Source organism: Salvelinus fontinalis, chromosome 8, assembly GCF_029448725.1.
Source record: "Salvelinus fontinalis isolate EN_2023a chromosome 8, ASM2944872v1, whole genome shotgun sequence".
NCBI lineage: Eukaryota > Metazoa > Chordata > Actinopteri > Salmoniformes > Salmonidae > Salvelinus > Salvelinus fontinalis.
The window spans coordinates 32,332,397-32,357,893 of record NC_074672.1 but is presented as its reverse complement, the minus strand read 5'-3'; the positions used below and the strand labels follow the sequence as shown (position 1 = coordinate 32,357,893).

Below are 25,497 nucleotides of genomic sequence, written 5' to 3'. Positions count from 1 at the left end.
TCCCATGATGTCAAGCAAAGAGGCACTGAGTTTGAAGGTAGGCCTTGAAATACATCCACAGGTACACTTCCAATTGAATCAAATGATGTCAATTAGCCTATCAGAAGCTTCTAAATCCATTATATCATTTTTTGGGATTTTCCAAGCTGTTTAAAGGCACAGTCAACTTAGTGTATATAAACTTCTGACCCACTGGAATTGTGATACAGTGAAATGATCTGTCTGTAAACAATTGTTGGAAAAATGACTTGTCCTAACCAACGTGCAAAACTATAGTTTGTTAACCTGAAATTTGTGGAGAGGTTGAAAAATGAGTTTTAATGACTCCAACCTAAGTGTATGTAAACTTCCGACTTCAACTGTGTGTGTGTGTATATCTATCGAAACACATATGTACAGTAGATGAAATTACATTAAAGCACTTGTGAAGAATCTTCTCTGTTGGAGGATGAGGTGGCAGTCGTTGGCGCAGGCAGTTATTGTTACCTGATAAAAGTAGACACAGTTTATTGTTTTCATCTAGACCATTAACATCACTGTTTTAGTTCCCGAGAAAGATCATCCCTAATGTTGTTGAATGACCCACAGTAAAGATCATCCCTAATGTTGTTGAATGACCCACAGTAAAGATCATCCCTAATGTTGTTGAATGACCCACAGTAAAGATCATCCCTAATGTTGTTGAATGACCCACAGTAAAGATCATCCCTAATGTTGTTGTATGACCCACAGTAAAGATCATCCCTAATGTTGTTGTATGACCCACAGTAAAGATCATCCCTAATGTTGTTGTATGACCCACATTAAAGCAAGGCTTGAGCTTGTTTCAATGGATCCATTGTTACGGAAAGTACAGACCGGTTCATCTAAGGGAGTGTTTGTGTATCGACCAGTCTTGATAGCGAGAGGGGCCCGCTCACATCTAAATTTAGCAAAATGAAGTGTGTGTGTGTGTGTGTGAAGCATGTCGATCTCGGACTGCCTTGGGGCTTCTCGGCATCACTTACTGTGGTCAAGCTAGCGTTTCCAGGGAGGACATCCAATAATAGTTTAGCATCAACAGGAACCTTTCACCTGCTACAGCACCTCCTATTGATGCTAGAACACTACTCTATGGTCCATCATCATCTACATACTCTCTGATCTATAGTAGCAATCAGTATCATCATCGACATACTCTCTGATCTATAGTAGCAATCAATCTTCATAATTGTGCTGTTTGTGTTGTAATTATTTGCGGTCCAATTGAATCGCTTAATGGTTTAAAGGCCCTGTGTAGTCGAACTTTGATGTTCCTGTGTTTTTTTTATATATACTTCCACACTAAGGTTGGAATTATAGTGTGAAAATTATGATAATGCCTTTTTGGTGTTAGAGCTGTTTGAAAACACTGCCTGAAATGTCAGCCTGTTTTGGTAATTGGTAGACCAATAAGAGTTCCTAACCTCTCTGCCAATAACAGCTATCTCTCCTTCTTTGTATTTTGTGTTTGTAGGTCCTCAGGCTCTGTTGCAGGTATGTGGGAAGTGCTGATATGGGCTGATGGTAAAAATGACCGTTTTTCAGAATGACAGCTTTAAAGCCTTAGTCTTGTATGTGTGTGTTCCTATTGTAAACCTGGCCTTTCAGTTCTTATCAGACAGCCAGCAGGATCATCTCCTACTGCTGAGCTTTGTGTGTGTGTGTGTGTGAGTGAGAGAGAGTTTACGGTCAATATTGCCTTCATAGCAGTATTTTGTGGCCGTGTTCTTGTAAGCCAGTTAACATTCTTTCAATATTTTAATCTCTGCAGATGACCAAGGAGAATTCACATGTACTAGATGGAAATACAGCCGAGCAGATATTAAAAAGCACATCATGCTGCATCTGCAGGGCCCATATTCACAAAGCATCTCAGAGTAGTGCTGATCTAGGATCAGGTCCTCCCTCTCCATATAATCATTATGATCTAAAAGACCAAACTGATACTAGCCTTCCATCAAATGATTGAAAATACCAAACCCTGCATAGCTTGAAAGTGAGCCAGCAGTAGGATGCCAGTTGGGATGGCTGCTAGCTTACCAGAGGCCTCTTCCTTTACAGCTTCACATTCATCACGGATGGTTGTCACGGTGGAACGTTGAAACATGACAGAAAATGTACAGAGGGGGAGGGAGAATACAGACTGGGAGAGAGAAGAGGATAGGATAAAGGGAAGCGAGGTAGGGGTGAACTTGGCATGAGAACAGTGTGTTTTTACAGAGCTATGGAGAACAAGGTCGACCAAGGTCTCCCATCAAGCTTAGAAGGGTTCAGTGTTGGTCATGTGAGAAGGGTTCAGTGTTGGTCATGTGAGAAGGGTTCTGTGTTGGTCATGTGAGAAGGGTTCTGTGTTGGTCATGTGAGAAGGGTTCAGTGTTGGTCATGTGAGAAGGGTTCAGTGTTGGTCATGTGAGAAGGGTTCAGTGTTGGTCATGTGAGAAGGGTTCAGTGTTGGTCATGTGAGAAGGGTTCAGTGTTGGTCATGTGAGAAGGGTTCAGTGTTGGCCATGTGAGAAGGGTTCAGTGTTGGCCATGTGAGAAGGGTTCAGTGTTGGTCATGTGAGAAGGGTTCAGTGTTGGTCATGTGAGAAGGGTTCAGTGTTGGTCATGTGAGAAGGGTTCAGTGTTGGTCATGTGAGAAGGGTTCAGTGTTGGCCATGTGAGAAGGGTTCAGTGTTGGCCATGTGAGAAGGGTTCAGTGTTGGTCATGTGAGAAGGGTTCAGTGTTGGTCATGTGAGAAGGGCTCAGTGTTGGTCATGTGAGAAGGGTTCAGTGTTGGTCATGTGAGAAGGGTTCAGTGTTGGTCATGTGAGAAGGGTTCAGTGTTGGACATGTGAGAAGGGTTCAGTGTTGGTCATGTGAGAAGGGTTCAGTGTTGGTCATGTGAGAAGGGTTCAGTGTTGGTCATGTGAGAAGGGTTCAGTGTTGGTCATGTGAGAAGGGCTCAGTGTTGGTCATGTGAGAAGGGTTCAGTGTTGGCCATGTGAGAAGGGTTCAGTGTTGGTCATGTGAGAAGGGCTCAGTGTTGGCCATGTGAGAAGGGTTCAGTGTTGGTCATGTGAGAAGGGTTCAGTGTTGGTCATGTGAGAAGGGTTCAGTGTTGGTCATGTGAGAAGGGTTCTGTGTTGGTCATGTGAGAAGGGTTCAGTGTTGGTCATGTGAGAAGGGTTCAGTGTTGGTCATGTGAGAAGGGTTCAGTGTTGGCCATGTGAGAAGGGTTCAGTGTTGGCCATGTGAGAAGGGTTCAGTGTTGGTCATGTGAGAAGGGTTCAGTGTTGGTCATGTGAGAAGGGTTCAGTGTTGGCCATGTGAGAAGGGTTCAGTGTTGGCCATGTGAGAAGGGTTCAGTGTTGGCCATGTGAGAAGGGTTCAGTGTTGGCCATGTGAGAAGGGTTCTGTGTTGGCCATGTGAGAAGGGTTCTGTGTTGGCCATGTGAGAAGGGTTCAGTGTTGGCCATGTGAGAAGGGTTCAGTGTTGGCCATGTGAGAAGAGCTCAGTGTTGGCCATGTGAGAAGAGCTCAGTGTTGGCCATGTGAGAAGGGCTCAGTGTTGGCCATATGAGAAGGGTTCAGTGTTGGTCATGTGAGAAGGGTTTTACTAGACGGGTCTCAGTTGGACTCACCCAAAAGATTTATTCTCTTTGTTGTTTACCCAGAAGGAGCATTACTCAGATGATTCAATCATAATGCCCCCCCCCCCCCCCCCCCCCCCCCCCCACACCACACACACACACATATACAGACCATGACTTGTCTGTGAGCTCCGAGATACGCTCAGGCATAACATGAGTTGGCATCGGCACAGAGTGACGATTGGGTGCCTGCATGTGGAAAGTGTGTGTTGAAGAATTTCAGTGCCTGTAGGCTATATCAAATACTGTCAGCCGCTCTGTCATTTTTCACCATATGGAGGGAGTGGGTGTATCGGAAGGACTGGGATAAGGCTGTGTGTCTTTGAATTAAATGTTTCCCTAGGGAAAGCCTTTCCAATTGGTACATGCTTACACACACACACACACACACACACACACACACACACACACACACACACACACACATGCTTCCACACACACACACATGCTTACACACAGACGGCGTACACCCAAACACAATGCACTTCATGCTCACACAAAATGCATGTTCTCACACCATGTTGTGTGTGTGTGTGTGTGTGTGTGTGTGTACACACCGTATCCACATCACTGTAGCGTTTGACGTTACAGCGATATGGATACGGTGTGTTCACACACACACACAGGAAACGCTACAGTGATATGGATACGGATGCAGAGTATTTTATTGGAATCTCAGCTATGTTTGTGTTCTGCAGTAATAAGAGGAGAACATTGATTCAGTTATTGGTGGTCTGTAGTCTCTAGTTCTGCAAGCCAAGGCTATTATTGGTCTCTACCAATGTGAATGTCATGGTAATATAATTACTGATAAATCACATTTCATGAAGTTACACACATTCACGATAGCATGCATGTAAGGCAGTGTACACACACACACAAAGAAAGCGAGTGTTTTGTGGAATGCTGCTGGGAATGGGATATTGGTTGATGAGATTCATCAAGAGATATGAAACACACATGCTGAGACAAAGCTCCTCTTGGCTCAAAGGCTCATTGTCCTCGACTTTATCAGGTTGGCCTTGTGACTCAGCTAACGAGTGACACACACACACACACACACACACACACACACACACACACACACACACCGTACGTACACTAATACACAGCGATGCCGACATACACAGCTTTGTAGGAATCTGTCAGTTGTAGTGGTCCTACCCTTCCACTGTTGCAGTCTCTCAGGCAACAGTCTAATGAACAATGCACCGTGCTGCACCACTCTGCTGATTACTGGCTATGATATGGATACATGTAGACCATAGGTACATTGTTTACTAAAGGAGTATTACATGTATAGACAGCTTTCCAGCTGTTATTATTATAAATACTGAACGTATGGCCTTTGTAGTGCCGTGGTTGATTGTGCTATTAATCTACATTGAGTACCAAACATTAGGAACACCTGCTCTTTCCATGACAGACAGACCAGGTGAATCCAGTGAACGCTATGATCCCTTATTGATGTCACCTGTTAAATCCACTTCAATCAGTGTAGATGAAGGGGAGGATCCAGGTTAAAGAAGGATTTTTATGCCTTGAAACAATTGAGACATAGATTGTGTATGTGTGCCATTTCAGAGGGTTTAAAAATATTTAAGTGCCTTTGAATGGGGTGTGGTAGAAGGTGCCAGGCGCAACCGTTTGAGTGTGGCAAGAACTGCAACACTGCTGGGTTTTTCCCATGTGTATCAAGAATGGTCCACCACCCAAAGGACATCCAGTCAACTTGACACAACGGTGTGAAGCATTGGAGTCAACATGGACCAGCATCCCTGAGGAACACTTTAAACACCTTGTAGAGTGTATGCCTCAACGTATTGAGTCTATTCTGAGGGCAAAACAGGGTGCAGCTCCATATTAGGAAAGGTGTATTATACTGTGTGTGTGTGAGAGCTGGGTGTAGCAGTTGAACCACATCCTTTATGCATGTACTTTCCAGACAACACAACCAAGTCAACCCACTCATGTGGTTCCCACGCCCAGACAGACAGATGGACCCGGCCCTGTTTAAAACCACTAACCAAACATTTACAGTGCAAGAAGAAACCAGTGCTCTCATTTGGGTAACCAGAGCTGTGTTCAAATACATGTCTATTAGAGTATCTGGTATCTGTGTAGTTGAGTACTTTCAAATACACAGTCCCAAAAAAGGAATTTTATTTGAATGGTTCTTTGTAAAAACCAAATAGTCTACCAAAATCTATTTGACATTATTTTCAAATTCCTATGCATGGGAGTGTATTTTAGTGTTTTCAAATACTTTCCAAGTGTATTTCCAAATACATACAAATATATTCAAATTAAACAAAATCAGAATACTTACTTCAAATGTATTTGAGACATTTTAAGCAGTATTTGAACGCAGGTTTGGTGCTGACAGAATGAATAATAACAATTCAGACATGCTTGATTCGTTTGGTCTTGTGATTTAGTGCCTATATGTGGTGCAGTGCTGCCTATATGTGGTGCGGGGCTGCCTATATGTGGTGCGGGGCTGCCTATATGTGGTGCGGGGCTGCCTATATGTGGTGCGGGGCTGCCTATATGTGGTGCGGGGCTGCCTATATGTGGTGCGGGGCTGCCTATATGTGGTGCGGGGCTGCCTATATGTGGTGCGGGGCTGCCTATATGTGGTGCGGGGCTGCCTATATGTGGTGCGGGGCTGCCTATATGTGGTGCGGTGCTGCCTATATGTGGTGCGGGGCTGCCTATATGTGGTGCGGGGCTGCCTATATGTGGTGCGGGGCTGCCTATATGTGGTGCGGGGCTGCCTATATGTGGTGCAGTGCTGCCTATATGTGGTGCGGGGCTGCCTATATGTGGTGCGGTGCTGCCTATATGTGGTGCGGGGCTGCCTATATGTGGTGCGGTGCTGCCTATATGTGGTGCGGTGCTGCCTATATGTGGTGCGGTGCTGCCTATATGTGGTGCGGTGCTGCCTATATGTGGTGCGGTGCTGCCTATATGTGGTGCGGTGCTGCCTATATGTGGTGCGGTGCTGCCTATATGTGGTGCGGTGCTGCCTATATGTGGTGCGGTGCTGCCTATATGTGGTGCGGTGCTGCCTATATGTGGTGCGGTGCTGCCTATATCTGGTGCGGGGCTGCCTATATCTGGTGCGGTGCTGCCTATATGTGGTGCGGCGCTGCCTATATGTGGTGCGGTGCTGCCTATATGTGGTGCGGGGCTGCCTATATGTGGTGCGGTGCTGCCTATATGTGGTGCGGGGCTGCCTATATGTGGTGCGGGGCTGCCTATATGTGGTGCGGGGCTGCCTATATGTGGTGCGGTGCTGCCTATATGTGGTGCGGGGCTGCCTATATGTGGTGCGGGGCTGCCTATATGTGGTGCGGGGCTGCCTATATGTGGTGCGGCGCTGCCTATATGTGGTGCGGTGCTGCCTATATGTGGTGCGGGGCTGCCTATATGTGGTGCGGTGCTGCCTATATGTGGTGCGGTGCTGCCTATATGTGGTGCGGGGCTGCCTATATGTGGTGCGGGGCTGCCTATATGTGGTGCGGGGCTGCCTATATGTGGTGCGGTGCTGCCTATATGTGGTGCGGGGCTGCCTATATGTGGTGCGGGGCTGCCTATATGTGGTGCGGGGCTGCCTATATGTGGTGCGGTGCTGCCTACAGTTGAAGTCGGAAGTTTACATACACCTTAGCCAAATACATTTAAACTCAGTTTTTCACAATTCCTGACATTTAATACCAGTAAAAATTCCCTGTCTTAGGTCAGATAGGATCACCACTTTATTTTAAGAATGTGATATGTCAGAATAATAGTAGAGAGAATTATTTATTTTTGCTTTTATTTCTTTCATCACTTTTCCAGTGGGTCAGAAGTTTGCACACACTCAATTAGTATTTGGTAGCATTGGGTCAAATGTTTCAGGTAGCCTTCCACAAGCTTCCCACAATAAGTTGGGTGAATTTTGACCCATTCCTCCTGACAGAGCTGGTGTAACTTAGTCAGGTTTGTAGGCCTCCTTGCTCGCACACCCTTTTTCAGTTCTGCCCACAAATGTTCTATATTCTATATTGACGTCAGGGCTTTGTGATGGCCACTCCAATACCTTGACTTTGTTGTCCTTAAGCCATTTTGCCACAACTTTGGAAGTATGCTTGAGGTCATTGTCCATTTGGAAGATGCATTTGCGTTTAAGCTTTAACTTCCTGACTGATGTCTTAAGATGTTGCTTCAATATATCCACATAATTTTCCATCCTCATGATGCCATCTATTTTGTGAAGTGCACCAGTCCCTCCTGCAGCAAAGCAACCTTACAACATGATGCTGCCACCCCCGTGCTTCACGGTTGGGATGGTGTTCTTCGGCTCCCCCTTTGTCCTCCAAACATATCGATGGTCATTATGGCCATACAGTTGCAAACAGTACATTTAAGTCATTTAGCAGACGCTCTTATTCAGAGCAACCTACAAATTGGTGCATTCACCTTATGATATCCAGTGGAACAACCACTTTACAATAGTGCATCTAAATCTTTTAAGAGTGGGGGGGGGGGGGGTTAGGATTACTTTATCCTATCCTAGGTATTCCTTAAAGAGGTGGGGTTTCAGGTGTCTCCGGAAGGTGGTGATTGACTCCGATGACCTGGCGTCGTGAGGGAGTTTGTTCCACCATTGGGGTGCCAGAGCAGCGAACAGTTTTGACTGGGCTGAGCGGGAACTGTACTTCCTCAGAGGTAGGGAGGCGAGCAGGCCAGAGGTGGATGAACGCAGTGCCCTTGTTTGGGTGTAGGGCCTGATCAGAGCCTGAAGGTACGGAGGTACCGTTCCCCTCACAGCTCCGTAGGCAAGCACCATGGTCTTGTAGTGGATGCGAGCTTCAACTGGAAGCCAGTGGAGAGAGCGGAGGAGCGGGGTGACGTGGGAGAACTTGGATAGGTAAGAACACCAGACGGGCTGCGGCGTTCTGGATGAGTTGTAGGGGTTTAATGACACAGGCAGGGAGCCCAGCCAACAGCGAGTTGCAGTAATCCAGACGGGAGATGACAAGTGCCTGGATTAGGACCTGCGCCGCTTCCTGTGTGAGGCAGGGTCGTACTCTGCGAATGTTGTAGAGCATGAACCTACAGGAACGGGTCACCGCCTTGATGTTAGTTGAGAACGACAGGGTGTTGTCCAGGATCACGCCAAGGTTCTTAGCACTCTGGGAGGAGGACACAATGGAGTTGTCAACCGTGATGGCGAGATCATGGAACGGGCAGTCCTTCCCCGGGAGGAAGAGCAGCTCCTTCTTGCCGAGGTTCAGCTTGAGGTGGTGATCCGTCATCCACACTGATATGTCTGCCAGACATGCAGAGATGCGATTCGCCACTTGGTTATCAGAAGGGGGAAAGGAGAAGATTAATTGTGTGTCGTCTGCATAGCAATGATAGGAGAGACCATGTGAGGATATGACAGAGCCAAGTGACTTGGTGTATAGCGAGAATAGGAGAGGGCCTAGAACAGAGCCCTGGGAGACACCAGTGGTGAGAGCACGTGGTGCGGAGACAGATTCTCGCCACGCCACCTGGTAGGAGCGACCTGTCAGGTAGGACGCAATCCAAGCGTGGGCCGCGCCGGAGATGCCCAACCCGGAGAGGGTGGAGAGGAGGATCTGATGGTTCACAGTATCAAAGGCAGCCGATAGGTCTAGAAGGATGAGAGCAGAGGAGAGAGAGTTAGCTTTAGCAGTGCGGAGCGCCTCCGTGACACAGAGAAGAGCAGTCTCAGTTGAATGACTAGTCTTGAAACCTGACTGATTTGGATCAAGAAGGTCATTCTGAGAGAGATAGCAGGAGAGCTGGACAAGGACGGCACGTTCAAGAGTTTTGGAGAGAAAAGAAAGAAGGGATACTGGTCTGTAGTTGTTGACATCGGAGGGATCGAGTGTAGGTTTTTTCAGAAGGGGTGCAACTCTCGCTCTCTTGAAGACGGAAGGGACGTAGCCAGTGGTCAAGGATGAGTTGGTGAGGTAAGGGAGAAGGTCTCCGGAAATGGTCTGGAGAAGAGAGGAGGGGATAGGGTCAAGCGGGCAGGTTGTTGGGCGGCCGGCCGTCACAAAACAGTAGTCTGGCTTTTTTATGCCGGTTTTGGAGCAGTGGCGTCTTCCTTGCTGAGCGGCCTTTCAGGTTTTGGTGATATAGGACTCGTTTTACTGTGGCTATAGATACTTTTGTACCGGTTTCCTCCAGCATCTTCACAAGGTCCTTTGCTGCTGTTCTGGGATTGATTTGCACATTTCACACCAAAGTACGTTCATCTGTAGGAGACGGAACGCGTCTCCTTCCTGAGCGGTATGATGGCTGCGTGGTCCCATGGTGTTTATACTTGTGTACTATTGTTTGTACAGATGAACGTGGTACCTTCAGGTGTTTGTAAATTGCTCCCAAGGATGAACCAGACTTGTGGAGGTCTACCATTTTTTTCTGAGGTCTTGGCTGATTTCTTTAGATTTTCCCATGATGTCAAGCAAAGAGGCACTGAGTTTGAAGGTAGGCCTTCACCCAATTGACTCAAATGATGTCAAATAGCCTATCAGAAGCTTCTAAAGCCATGACATTTTTTGGAATTGTCCAAGCTGTTAAAAGACAGTCAACTTAGTGTATGTAAACTTCTGACCCACTGGAATTGTGATGCAGTAAATGATAAGTGAAATAATCTGTCTGTAAACAATTGTTGGAAAAATGACTTGTGTCATGCACAAAGTAGATGTCCTAACCAACTTGCCAAAACTATAGTTTGTTAACAAGAAATTTGTGGAGTGCTTGAAAAACGAGTTTTATTGACTCCAACCTAAGTGTATGTAAACTTCCGTCTTCAACTGTATATGGGGTGTGGTGCTGCCTATATGTGGTGCAGGTTGTCATGTGTGAAGGTTGACAGAAGGTTAAAGGGAGAGAAACAGGCCTGTTTTCTACTCTGACTCCCCAGAGAAACATACAAGAAACAATTAGGAAAAACTTTAGTGCTTCTTTATTGCGTGTCTGCCTCTACTGCACGCAAACTCTCTCAATTCCCAAAGCAAGTAAAATAGATAAATAAACAAAAATGAAATAAACAATTTTAAAAATGTACAGTAAACATTACATTCACAAGTTTTAAAGGAATGGAGAAATTTTAAATGTCATTATGTTTATATACAGTGTTGTAACGATGTGCAAATAGTTAAAGTACAAAATGGAAAATGAATAAACATAAATATGGATTGTATTTACAATGGTGTTTGTTCCTCACTGGTTGCCCTTTTCTTGTGGCAACAGGTCACATATCTTGCTGCTGTGATTGCAACCTGTGGTATTTCACCCAATACATATGGGAGTTTATCAAAATTCAATATGCTTTCGAATTATTTGTGGGACTGTGAAATCTGAGGGAAATACGTGTCTCTAATATGGTCATATATTTGGCAGGAGGTTAGGAACTAGGCAAGGGGCAGTGATCGGAGAAGGGTGGGCAGGAGGTTAGGAACTAGGCAAGGGGCAGTGATGGGAGAAGGGTGGGCAGGAGGTTAGGAACTAGGCAAGGGGCAGTGATGGGAGAAGGGTGGGCAGGAGGTTAGGAACTAGGCAAGGGGCAGTGATGGGAGAAGGGTGGGCAGGAGGTTAGGAACTAGGCAAGGGGCAGTGATGGGAGAAGGGTGGGCAGGAGGTTAGGAACTAGGCAAGGGGCAGTGATGGGAGAAGGGTGGGCAGGAGGTTAGGAACTAGGCAAGGGGCAGTGATGGGAGAAGGGTGGGCAGGAGGTTAGGAACTAGGCAAGGGGCAGTGATGGGAGAAGGGTGGGCAGGAGGTTAGGAACTAGGCAAGGGGCAGTGATGGGAGAAGGGTGGGCAGGAGCCATATCAGCATAAAATAATCATATTGGACAGAATGGGAGGGGCCATCAGTATAAGATGTTCTTATTGGACAGACGGCAGAACTGGAAGTCAGGTCTGCATAGAAAGTTTGTTTATTTTTGTTCTTTCTCATCTATCAAGTGCAGCCGTGTGAGTCTGTCGTCATGGTGATCGTGGCTGGAGATTTGTCTCTCCCTTGATCATTGTTGGGTTTCTGTTTTTTCCTTTTTTTCTCTTTTCTGGTTTTTGTGGGCAGTGTGCACATACACAGACCTGGCTCTCAAGAGAAGACAGGCTAAGGCGGCCTTTCTCAATATCAAGGCTATGCTCACTGAGTCTGTTAAAGCTTTCCTTCATTTTGTGTCAGTCACAGTGGTCAGGTATTCTGCCACTGTGTACTCTCTGTTTAGGGCCAAATATAGCGTTCTAGTTTGCTCTGTTTTGTCAGTTCTTTCCAATGTGTCAAGTAATTATCTTTTTGTTTTCTCATGATTTGGTTGGATCTAATTGTATTGCTGTCCTGGGGCTCTGTTTGTGTTTGTGAACACAAACAGAGCCCGGTGAGGGAATTGCCCTCACCGGGCTCTTCGCTGGCCATGGCAGAACACTGACATTCCTGGCTTGCAGGAAATCACACACAGAATGAGCTGTATGGCTGGTGGCATTGTCATGCTGGAGGGTCATGTCAGGATGAGCCTGCAGGAAGGGTACCACGTGAGGGAGGAAGATGTCTTCTTGAGATTGCCTGCAATGACAACAAGCTCAGTTCGATGATGCTGTGACACACCACCCCAGACCATGACGGACCCTCCACCTCCAAATTGATCCCGCTCCAGAGTACAGGCCTCGGTGTAACGCTCATTCCTTCGACGATAAACGTGAATCCGACCATCACCCCTGGTGAGACAAAACCATGACTCGTCAGTGAAGGGCACTTTTTGCCAGTCCTGTCTAGTCCAGCGACAGTGGGTTTGTGCCCATAGGCGACGTTGTTGCCGGTGATGTCTGGTGAGGACCTGCCTTACAACAGGCCTACAAGCCCTCAGTCCAGCCTCTCTCAGCCTATTGTGGACAGTCATTGCAATGTATTGCCCTGGCCACATCTGCAGTCCTCATTCCTCCTTGCAGCATGCCTAAGGCATGTTCACACAGATGAGCAGGGACCCTGGGCATCTTTCTTTTGGTGTTTTTCAGAGTCAGTAGAAAAGCCTCTTTAGTGTTCTAAGTTTTCATAACTGTGACCTTAATTGCCTACCGTCTGTAAGCTGTTAGTGTCTTAACGACCGTTCCACTGGTGCATGTTCATTAATTGTTTATGGTTCATTGAACGTTCTGTTCATTTTGTGAAGTTATTTGGATTTTTACAAATTATCTTTGAAAGACAGGGTCCTGAAAAAGGGACGTTTCTTTTTTTGCTGAGTTTAGGTGGCACACATGAAGACATTTGTCTGTGTTGAGATAATTTCCTTATTAATTTCTAGTCAAATGTTCCTGTTTTGACTCATTTAATAGAGTGGGGTAGGTCTGCTTTATACCAAATTAGCATACCTCTGTTTCACACCTGGTAGTTTGGATGGGACTACCAGCTCTCTGTAACCTAGAGGGCAACCAGTGGGTCCGTCTCCTCTATACCATGTTTCTTGTAGGATTACAATGTCTGTATGAATTTTTGGGGGACAAAGTCTGTGTTCCTGCTCTTTAGGCCAATGGCAGATGAACTCACACCTTGTATATTCCAAGTAGTAAAAGCTTTGTGTTCCATAGTGTCTAGTGTTTACTTGTGGTTTAGGCTCTGACCATTACAGTAGGTGTGAGCAGAGCATGTTGAGCATCTGATACATACCTATTAGGTCGCAGGATGGGGGTTGGGTGGGTCTATTAGTGGGGGTTGGGCCTGTTGCTCTGTTCATGGCCTGGGCATATGTGCGGCTGGCATGTTGAGGTACTTGCTGGTGGGGTCTATATAGGGTGTGGCTAGGGTTTGTTTGGGGATAGGTCGACTGTTAGGGGTGGGGATGTGTCTGATGGCGCTGTGGTCTGGGTGTAGTACCCCTTGGTCTGGATCCTCTTGGTGCAGTGTCTTGGAGTTCGGGGAGAATGTCTCGCTGGTCCGGGCGTGGTGTCCGTTGCTCCTATGTGAGGTGTTGGGGCTACGGTTGAGGGTTAAGTCCTTTAGGGTCCTAGTAGATGTTGGGATTGCTGCCTTGTATAGGTGGACCTGATCGTAAAGGCTGTTCAAGTCCAGGGGGGAGTGGTGAGCCAGGTAACATTTGGTTTTGAGGCACATGCCCGGCAAATGCGCTCTCTCTTGCCCTCTTTCTGTCGCTCTTTCTTGCCATTTTAAATGAGATATATGTTATTTCCCTCTCCCCCATCCCTCTCCCTGTCTCACTCCATAGTAGCATTCTTCTCTGTCAGCTGCTTCAGCAGAGACCCTTTGTGTTTGGGGGAATCCCCTCGTGAAGACACAACGCAGATAATCAATTAGGGTCAGAACAGACCAGAGGGGTACAGTATCCTACGAAGCAGGATCAAGGAGTTAACCATCTAACCTTCCTAAACATTCTTATATATATATATATATATATATTCATCCTTCCTGTTAGTGGTATGGTTTTTAATTATCCTTCTCAATCTTTTTTGGGCAGAAAATGTACCAAATTGCAGGTAATTTTGAGAGCAGGACAGTATGACTATCAATGAACTAACGTTTCTCTCCCCTCCCTCCCTCCTCTCTCCGTAGTAAATGAGTACCTGTTTATGGTGCAGGCCACAGGGATTCACATCAAGGACAACGTGAAGAATATCGGTGTTCAGGTTCTAGAGCAGGTGGTCAGAGGTGGTTACAATATCAATGGGACAGGTAAGACACAGCTAACACAGGTTCTTAATGTTAGGGCACACAACTGCCTACACAGGTTCTCCATATAATATGTTTCTTAACTCTTCTACATTAATGTGGATGCTACCATGATTACGGATAGTCCTGAATGAATCGTGAAAAATTATGAGTGAGATAGACACACCAATATCATACCCATAACACATGATAACCTCTCACCATTACAATAACATAAGAGTAGGGATGCATGATATATCGGTGAACATATCGGAATCGGACGATATAAGCTAAAAATACCAACATCAGTATCGGCCGATGTCTAGTTTAACGCCGATGTGCAAAACCGATGTCAAAGCTGTTGTGCATACCTATATAATGTAGGGACATGACGTAATGACGCCACGTAAAATGTTGCACTGCACGTGAAACACAGCATTCCTAACCTGGCCCACAATATCTGCTGTGTGGATCGAGCAGTCAACCAGTCCAGCAGTCATTTGAAAGAGTAAGAAAATTTCAGTGAGACAACTCAAAGGCGAAATCCATTAAAGCCAAGATAATGGAATTCATTGCCCTTGACAATCAACCGTTCTCTGTCGTGGGTGATGTTGGCTTTCGCATACTGGTCGAGCACCGGTACACACTACAAAGTGCGCTATTTTCCAGATGTTGCCCTATCGGAGTTGCACAGTAATAGCGTCACTGCTATTAGCTTCACGACATACATACTATGGAATGCCGTTTGGGTCTTTGCGTGTTAAAATAAGATACAGTAGCACTGTCAAAGCTGTACAAGAAAGTCTGCAAACACCGGCCACGAACAATGTTTTCAATACCGTGTTGGTAATAAAGCATCATTTGTTAGACTGCAACTTCTGGGGTAGCTAGCTTTAGCCTTGGTACCTAGCTAGAACAAATACAACCAGCCTAAAAACAATGACCAGTAGAAACTGTAGTCATTTTCATTATTCTTATCAACGATTTTGGAATCCTTGTGAGTAAGTATTAGCTAAGTTGCCACTTGTTGTTCGCCTATTGAAATTGAACTTTAGTTCATGAAAATAAATAGCTAGCCAGCTACTTAACCCTGTTGCCCAAAGCTAACGTTATAAGCAGCCAGTTAGCTTCATCTTGCTAGTGAGGCTCGACCGGACAATGTGTTGTGAAGCTAGCCACAATAAGGATTAGGAACAATAGTCTAATTCGCGGTTTGCCTTCAAAATTAAATTGTCATTGACAGTGATGCAAATGAATACAAATAGTAGAATTATGCCATACTTTTATTTTAAACAATAACCGCAAAGTACACTGTTGTGGCTAATCCTTATTGTGGCTAGCTTCACATAGATGGGTCCGACCACCATGAATCAAATACGAACTGTCTTTTAAATGTAGGGTTATTTTAGATGATGACACCTAGCTACAGTATATAGTTGGCTAGCTAACTATAGCTACTGAAACAGATTGTCGCTTTGCTATGTTTTTGGGGAAGAACATTGTCTGCATCCATGAGCTGACTAGCTTATTTTTATGACCAGCACTGTAGGTGCGCGAGACAACTTTACCAGCATCATAGCATACGTCTTGATTAATCTTTGTGACATATGAAATACGAGTGATAGTGTAATCAATGTGAACATAAAAAGTTAATAAATGCGTTAAATTATTATGTGACGTGCAGTCATATTCAGGTCCTGATTGGTCAAAAAGCTTAATTGACACGTTAAGTCATATTTTTTTTGACACGCAAAGACCCAAACGGCGCTCCGTAGCCAAGACCCGAACGGCGCTCCGTAGCCAAGACCCGAACGGCGCTCCGTAGCCAAGACCCGAACGGCGCTCCGTAGCCAAGACCCGAACGGCGCTCCGTAGCCAAGACCCGAACGGCGCTCCGTAGCCAAGACCCGAACGGCGCTCCGTAGCCAAGACCCGAACGGCGCTCCGTAGCCAAGACCCGAACGGCGCTCCGTAGCCAAGACCCGAACGGCGCTCCGTAGCCAAGACCCGAACGGCGCTCCATAGAAATCCTGGTTGAGAAGGAAACGACTGAACAAATGAACAACGAAACAGCACGGCAAGTGAAAGAAATAGGTCTTGATTATGTTTTACTGGTAATGGGGACATATGTAAATGTCAACAAAATAACTTTTTGGTCAGTGTGGTGTGTAGCCTTTATTTAACTAGGCAAGTCAGTTAAGAACAAATTCTTATTTACAATGCTGGCCAAACCCGGACAACGCTATGCCAATTGTGCGCCGCCCTATGGGACTACCAATCACGGCCGGATGTGATACAGCCTGGATTCAAACCAGGGACTGTAGTGACGCCTCTTCCACTGAGATGCAGTGCCGTGTGTGTGTGTTAATATTTAACTGTACTAGAATGCATAAAAGGCAGCAACATTTTTTAATATCGGTTATATCGGGGGGGGGGGGGGTTTGGCAAGGAAATATCGGTATCGGCCAAAAAATGAAATATCGGTGCATCACCGATATTTGTGCGTCTAACTTTCTCACTCATCATTATTCATTCAGGATTCTTCATAATCATAATAGCATCCACATTAATGTAGAAGTGTTTAGAAACTTATTCTTTACAAAAAAGTGACTACATTATTTAGCATTCATTTCTGTTGGGCACAAAATGATTTGAAACCAAAACAAACAGCAAATGGGTAATTAAAAAAGTTATAGTCAATCGATCAATAATATAATTATTCTCTTAGCAAAACATTTTATATTTAATTTACAATCTGTAGAAACTATGAGAATAGAAAGATTCAGCACAGTTGGAAAAATATATGCCAAATAGAAACTGTATGGTGTTCAGAAATAGATGGGAGGGGTTGAGGGAAGCTGAAGGGTGGGACTAAAAAACAACATAACTAATGTAAAATATACTGTGTCCGTAAAATGTATTGAAGTTCAGAACTTTTGTGAAACAGCACAGTTGAAAAGGATATGGCAAATAGAAATCAAACCTGGATGGTGTTCAGAGAAAAATGGGAGGGGTTGAGGGGAGCTGAAGGGTGGGACTAAAAACAAACAGGCCCAACCCCTACTATTGTAAAATATACTGTGTCCATAAAATGTATGTATAAGCTAGAAGTAGGAGCCTAAGTGTTGTCGTCCATTAGTTTACTCCAGTTAGGGGAGGGGTGGTAGGGTTACGGGAGGGCTGTAGGGTTAGGGTAAAATAATAAAGGAAAATATATACAAAATATATATTTACAAACAAATATATATGGTGATTGGAAATAATGCAGACAATTGAATTGATGGAACCCACAATCTATCTGCAATATTAAAGCTGATCTACCGCCTAAAAAAACAGCAAATGCATCCATTAAGTTTGTAGAGTCACAAGCTTGTTGTAATCATTGTGAATAAGGGACCAAATACTAATCTTTTGACTACTTTAATTCACATATACAGTACCAGTTAAATGTTTGGACATACCTACTCATTCCAGGGTTTTTCTTTATTTTTTACTATGTTCTACATTGCAGAATAGTTGTGAAGACATAAACTATCACATAACACATATGGAATCATGTAGTAAAAAATATATTTTATATTTTTCAAAGTAGCCACTCTTTGCCTTGATAACAGCTTTGCACATTCTTTGCATTCAATCAACCAGCTTCACCTGGAATGCTTTTCCAACAGCCTTGAGTAGTAGTAGTTCCCACATATGCTGAGCCACTTGTTGGCTGCTTTTCCTTCACTCTGCGGTCCAACACATCCCAAACCATCTCATTTGGGTTAAGGTCGGGTGATTGTGGAGTCCAGGTCATCTGATGCATCACTCCATCACTCTCCTTCTTGGTCAAATAGCCCTTACACAGCCTGGCGATGAGTATTGGGTCATTGTCCTGTTGAAAAACAAATGATAGTCACACTAAGCGCAAACCTGATGGGATGGCGTATTGCTGTGGTAGCCATGCTAAGTGTGCCTTGAATTCTAAATAAATCACAGACCGTGTCATCAGCAAAGCACCCCCACACCATCACACCTGCAGACATGCAGAGATCATCCGTTCACCAACTCTCAAATTTGGACTAATCAGGCCAAAGGACAGATTTCCAATGGTCTAATGTCCATTGCTTGTGTTTCTTGGCCCAAGCAAGTCTCTTTTTATTGGTGTCCTTTAGTAGTGGTTTCTTTGCAGCAATTCAACCATGGAGGCCTGATACTCAGTCTCCTCTGAACAGTTGATGTTGAGATGTGTCTGTTACTTGAACTCTGAAGCATTTATTTGGGCTGCAATTTCTGAGGCTGGTAACTCTAATGAACTTATCTTCTGCAGCAGAGGTAACTCTGGGTCTTCCTTTCCTGTGGCGGTCCTCATGAGAGCCAGTTTCATTATAGCACCCTGATGGTTTTAGCGACTGCACTTGAAGAAAGTTTAAAAGTTCCGGATTGACTGACCTTCATGTCTTAAATTTACAGTCAATCATTACTTTTTCTTTGCTTATTTGAGCTGTTCTTGCCATAATAAGGACTTGGTATTTTACCAAATAGGGCTGTCTTCTGTATACCACCCCTACCTTGTCACAACACAACTGATTGGTTCCCAACGCATTAAGAAGGAAAACATTTCCACAAATGAACTTTTAACAAGGCACACCTGTTAATTGAAATGCATTCCAGGTGACTACCTCATGAAGCTGGTTGAGAGAAGGCCAATAATGTGCAAAGCTGTCATCAAGGCAAAGGGTGGCTACTTTGAAGAATCTCAAATATAAAATATACTTTGATTTTTTTAACACTTTGTTTTGGTTTCTACATGATTCCATATGTGTTATTTCATAGTTTTGATGTCTTCACTATTATTCTACAATGTATAAAATATTAACATAAATAAAAACCCTGGAATGAGTAGGTGTGTCCAAACGCTTGACTGGTACTGTAAGTGAATTTGTCCTAATGCTTTTGGTCCCCTAAAAGGGGGAGACCATGTACAATTTTTGAAATGTGTAACTTCTAAACAGTTCACCCGATATGGATGAATATACCCTTAAATTAAAGCTGACAGTCTGCACTTTGACTTCATAGTCATTGTATCATTTCAAATCCAAAGTGCTGGATTACAGAGCAAAAACCCAATACCTTTGGAGCTCACTGTAGTAGTCTAAGGTGTCATAATTAATATGAATTCTCTCTGGCTGCGTCTAGGCATCCTATTCCTTTTTATAGTTCACTACTTTTGACCAGAGCACAAGGTGAATAGTGTGCCATTTTGGTAAACAGTCTGTGTGTCCGGACTATTAACACTGAGCAACATACTGGCAGTAGTGGAAATGTGTTTAGGTTAGGCCATTGATTTCTCCTTCTGTCTGGGACCAGATTATGCCTATGACTTCAACCTGAGTGAGAGTGATGTGCCGCCCACCACATACCTCCCCGACAGCTTCACCTATTTGTCCTCACAGATCTGCCCAGAGAGACTGCCCTCCATGAGTGAGTACACACACACACACACACACGTTTGTTTTTCTGTCCTTGTGGGGACCAAGCGATTGATTCCCATTTAAAAATCTGATTTTCCATAAACTTAACCCCAAATCCCTAACCTTAATTCTAACCCTATTGTAAACCTAAGCCTACAATATCCTTTTTCCTTGTGGGGACTGGCAAAAGGTCCCCACTGGTTTTATTGTTTTATTGTCCTTGTGAGGACTTCTGTTCCCCACAAGGATAGTAAAACCATAAACACACACACACACTCTAGAATATTGGACTTAAACCATTAGCTAGTCACTGTGTAAACAGGTTTGATTTATTTCAAGCACTACTTTCAAAGAGTTCACTTCACAATGAGATTGGTATTTTATACCTATAGAGTTCTATTCTGGGCTCTGGGCTCACCTAGCTAGTTAAGTGAAAGACTGTTACCTCATTTCTTGAATGTAAGTTTATTTAGTCTTACGAGTGTATATATGGTTGAGTGCTGTCCTGTTCATTCAGTGTTGACCCCTATCTGTCTCTCTCAGAGGGGAGGCTGGAGGTGAATATGAGTGAGATGGCTCTGGAGGATGTGGAGAGGGTTCTGTTGAATGCTGAGCCTAGCATGACCCTGGGGGGCTACTGGAAGCCCAGGGACTGTGTCCCACGCTGGAAGGTGAGTTAGTGATTGGCGCAGTCCAGCGCACACACACACACCACAATAGCACTGTCATACTGCACATGCATGTGGCCTGTATAGGACTCTGATGGAGGCACTGTACTGTACAGTCCTCTCTGGATCAACGCGCCAGCCCTGGATAATGTATTTATTAGTCTTTTAAAATTGAACTGGAAATATATCTAGCAATTGAAGAGTGTGCAGCCAGGACTACATTCCTCCCATGTCTAACTTCTTCTCAAGGAAATGAAGGCACACAAACACACACACACACACATTCTTAAAACAGAGCAGCCTAACAGTGACACTAAATTCCAGCTAGATGTGTGTGAACCAGACACTGTTTCTGCAGGAAGACAGCTGATTGACAGAGGAAACTACAGTCCAAGCCAGAGGGGGGTGATGGTTAACATCTCCATTTCCCTACTACTACTCAGCTTCAAAGGAAACCTAAAGACATGTTCTGGAACTTTGGCAATTACTAAGTATTTTTTAAACCTCCTGCTTTGGGCTGGATGTGTCAATGTGTAGTTCATACATGCATCATCTCTGAGAATAATTACGGTTTTACCTCACTTAGCCACGTAACCCTAGTTTGAAAGTGACCGTTTTTCTGGAACCTGTGCTGCACCATTTTCCCTAAAAGTTCCCCCAAGTGGGCCAGCCCTCTAGCAATTCGAGTTCTAGCCAGTGAGCTTCAGCTCCTTGCCATTTGAGTGACAGCTAACAATATGCACACACAGCAGAGCGAGAAAGAGAGCAATGACGTGGTGCACAAGTACACAATTTACTGGGATCAGTTTTGGCTTGTGAGCACTTCTTTCAGAACTACTTCTAAGAAGTATACAAAAGTACTGTATAATCTCTTTAAATCTGCTGCTGTTACTAAGATGACTCTTCTAAAAACCAAAACCAGGGAAAGCATTTAGTTGGCCCTCTCCAGAGTGGCCTTCAATCCACCTATCCCCATGCTATGATCAATAGATGTCATATCTGATTGTGTGAAATTTATATTTTTGAAAGGCCTATTGAAATACTTAAATGCCTTCTTCCTTACTTCTTTAGTGGTTGTGCCTTATCTGATGTGTAATAATGTTGTTCCCCTCCCTATCCCTAGGTGGCGATACTGGTCCCATTCCGAAACCGCCATGAGCACCTGCCCATATTACTCAGACACCTGATACCAGCACTACAGAGACAGAGGTTACAGTTCGCCTTCTATGTTGTAGAGCAGGTAAACACGCACGCACACAAAACTGCTTGGGTATGTGTGGCTCACTGGATAACCACAGAACTGCTTGGGTATGTGTGGCTCACTGGATAACCACAGAACTGCTTGGGTATATGTGGCTTACTGGATAACCACAAAACTGCTTGGGTATGTGTGGCTCACTGGATAACCACAGAACTGCTTGGGTATGTGTGGCTCACTGGATAACCACAGAACTGCTTGGGTATGTGTGGCTTACTGGATAACCACAAAACTGCTTGGGTATGTGTGGCTCACTGGATAACCACAGAACTGCTTGGGTATGTGTGGCTCACTGGATAACCACAAAACTGCTTGGGTATGTGTGGCTCACTGGATAACCACAAAACTGCTTGGGTATGTGTGGCTTACTGGATAACCACAAAACTGCTTGGGTATGTGTGGCTTACTGGATAACCACAAAACTGCTTGGGTATGTGTGGCTTACTGGATAACCACAGAACTGCTTGGGTATGTGTGGCTCACTGGATAACCACAAAACTGCTTGGGTATGTGTGGCTCACTGTATAACCTTTCTCTCCTCTCTCCCGCCCTCCCTCGGACCACTCCTCCCTCTCCTCTCCTCCTAGGTTGGTAGTGAGCCCTTCAATAGGGCTATGTTGTTTAACGTGGGCTTCCGGGAGGCTATGCGGGACCTGGACTGGGACTGTATGGTGTTCCACGATGTAGACCACATGCTGGAGAACGACAGGAACTACTACGGCTGTGGAGACATGCCTCGCCACTTCGCTGTCAAACTCAACAAGTACTCCTACATGTGAGTCTCTCACAAACTTTCAGACGCGCGTGTGTGTATTGTCACGTGCTAACACACACATACACACATTATTTTTCCATTAGTTGGAGTTGTCCAGGTTTCTCCTAACCTTTTCTTAGATATGTGTGTGTAATGCTAACTCTGTGTGTGTGTGTGTGTGTGTCTAGGCTTCCTTACAATGAGTTCTTTGGTGGCGTCAGTGGTCTGACAGTGGAACAGTTCACCAAGATCAATGGCTTTCCCAATGCATTCTGGGGCTGGGGAGGAGAGGACGACGACCTTTGGAACAGGTGAGGAGAACGCCCTCCATACCCACACGCTTCACTCCTCCCTTTTATTACTTCCTGTACTCATACAGAACATAAACAACACACACACACCTCCATACAGGCACCATGTCCCATGTGACAGGTTTACAGTGCGAGGCTGTTGATAGTGTTGACATTGTTTAATCCTATCCCGAACTTTAACCCAGTGCAATTCAAAGTCGGCCTCACGAACCCTAGTGGGGTCACGGGAGAACTTCAGTTCGGTCACAGTGCATATTGTATGAGACAATTTAAATACGTTTTTGAGAAAGATACAATGTCAAATTAAATTTTATTTGTCACATACACATGGTTAGCAGATGTTAATGCCAGTGTAGCGAAATGCTTGTGCTTCTAGTTCCGACAATGCAAAAATATCCAACGAGTAATCTAACCTAACAATTCACAACAATTACCTTATACACACAAGTGTAATGGAATGAGTAAGAATATGTACATAAAAAAATATATGAATGAGTGATGGCCGAATAGCATAGGCAAGATGTAGTGGATGGCATAGAGTACAGTATATACATATGAGATGAGTAATGTAGGGTATGTAAACATTATATAAAGTGGCTAGTGATACATTTATTACATACATTTTTCCATTATTAAAGTGGCTAGAGATTTGAGTCAGTATGTTGGCAGCAGCCACTCAATGTTAGTGATGGCTGTTTAACAGTCTGATGGTCTAGAAGCTGTTTTTCAGTCTCTCTGTCCCTGCTTTGATGCACCTGCACTGACCTCGCCTTCTGGATGATAGCGGGGTGAACAGGCAGTGGCTCGGGTGGTTGTTGTCCTTGATGATCTTTTTGGCCTTCCTGTGACATCGGGTGGTGTAGGTGTCCTTCGCGGGCAGGTAGTTTGCCCCCGGTGATGCGTTGTGCAGACCTCACTACCCTCTGGAGAGCCTTGCGGTTATGGGTGGAGCAGTTGACGTACCAGGCGGTGATACAGCCCGACAGGATGCTCTCCATTGTGCATCTGTAAAAGTTTGTGAGTGTATTTGGTGACAAGCCGAATTTCTTCAGCCTCCTGAGGTTGAAGAGGCGCTGCTGCGCCTTGTTCCCCGCGCTGTGTGGTTGGACCATTTCAGTTTGTCCATGATGTGTACGCCGAGGAACTTAAAACTTACTACCCTCTCCACTACTGTCCCGTTGATGTGGATAGGGGGGTGCTCCCTCTGCTGTTTCCTGAAGTCCACAATCATCTCCTTTGTTTTGTTGACGTTGAGTGTGAGGTTATTTTCCTGACACCACACGCCGAGGGCCCTCACCTCCTCCCTGTAGGCCGTCTCGTCGTTGTTGGTAATCAAGCCTACCACTGTAGTGTCGTCTGCAAACTTGATGATTGAGTCGGAGGCGTGCATGGCCAAGCAGTCATGGGTTAACAGGGAGTACAGGAGAGGACTCAGAACGCACCCTTGTGGGGCCCCAGTGTTGAGGATCAGCGGTGTGGAGATGTTGTTACTTACCTTCACCACCTGGGGGCGGCCCGTCAGGAAGTCCAGGACCCAGTTGCACAGGGCGGGCTCGAGACCCTTGGTCTCGAGCTTGATGACGAGTTTGGAGGGTACTATGGTGTTAAATGCTGAGCTGTAGTCGATGAACAGCATTCTCACATGTTTTTGAGTAAATGTATTTATTGGTTTCTTTTCATTTTGATAAGAGATAAAAATGCAATGAATTGAAGGTTATTTGTTGTTGTAAAAATCGAAATTGACAGATATTTTTTAAGGTTGTGTCATTAGATTTGAGGTGGGTTGGGGTCGCAATAAATTCTTGGGAGAGAAAGTGGGTCCCCAGAGAAAGTTTGAATACCACTGCCTTAACCCTTACCTTAACCATTCAGAATGAGTGCCTAAACTTAATGTTTAACCCTATCCCAAACCTTAACCCTTACCTTAACCATTCAGAATGAGTGCCTAAACTTAATGTTTAACCCTATCCCAAACCTTAACCCTTACCTTAACCATTCAGAATGAGTGCCTAAACTTAATGTTTAACCCTATCCCAAACCTTAACCCCTACCTTAACCATTCAGAATGAGTGCCTCAACTTAATGTTTAACCCTATCCAAAATCTTAAACTTCTAAATTTGACATTTGGGACAACTTAGAAATTTGTTGTGTAGTGAGACTGTGAGAGCTAGTTGGACACACAGCAGGCATTCTTCCTCCATTTGTCTTTGCCATACAGCATTATTATCCCCTCCCCCCCACACACACGACTCAGAGTCCACTCCCACTGAAGCAGATGTGTCTACTGCGCCCCAAGCTTTACACAATCACTGACTACAGTATGTACTGTACAGTTTGTGCTGTGTGTTTGAATGGTTTATACCATGCCGTTGTGAGTGTGTGACTCTAGTGTTACTGTGTGTCTGACAGGGTGCAGTATGCTAACTACACGGTCAGTCGGCCGCATGGAGAGTTGGGCCGTTACATGTCAATCCCACACCACCACCGTGGCGAGGTGCAGTTCCTGGGAAGGTTAGTCTCTCACACACACACACACACACACACACACACACACACACACACACACACACACACACGCCACTCTCTAGTACACTAACACACACCCCCGATGATACTTGGGGATTTGGATAAAGAGGGTGTTTGTGAGAGGAATGTAGCCCCGGAACCATGTGAGCCAGTCACATGAAGAGTCCGAGTTAGTGGCTT

General features: G+C 45.0%; 1 protein-coding gene across 1 annotated transcript in view; it reads left to right on the top strand.

Moving 5' to 3' along the window:
- Window positions 1–25,497, top strand: part of b4galt5 (UDP-Gal:betaGlcNAc beta 1,4- galactosyltransferase, polypeptide 5) — a 57,620-nt gene that overhangs the window by 24,682 nt on the left and 7,441 nt on the right. The window contains exons 2-8 of the mRNA XM_055932862.1: window positions 14,248–14,367; window positions 19,696–19,809; window positions 20,343–20,470; window positions 21,591–21,707; window positions 22,313–22,500; window positions 22,668–22,790; window positions 25,201–25,302. Of these exons, the coding sequence (XP_055788837.1) occupies window positions 14,248–14,367; window positions 19,696–19,809; window positions 20,343–20,470; window positions 21,591–21,707; window positions 22,313–22,500; window positions 22,668–22,790; window positions 25,201–25,302 (892 nt within the window). The remainder of the gene's footprint in view (window positions 1–14,247; window positions 14,368–19,695; window positions 19,810–20,342; window positions 20,471–21,590; window positions 21,708–22,312; window positions 22,501–22,667; window positions 22,791–25,200; window positions 25,303–25,497) is intronic.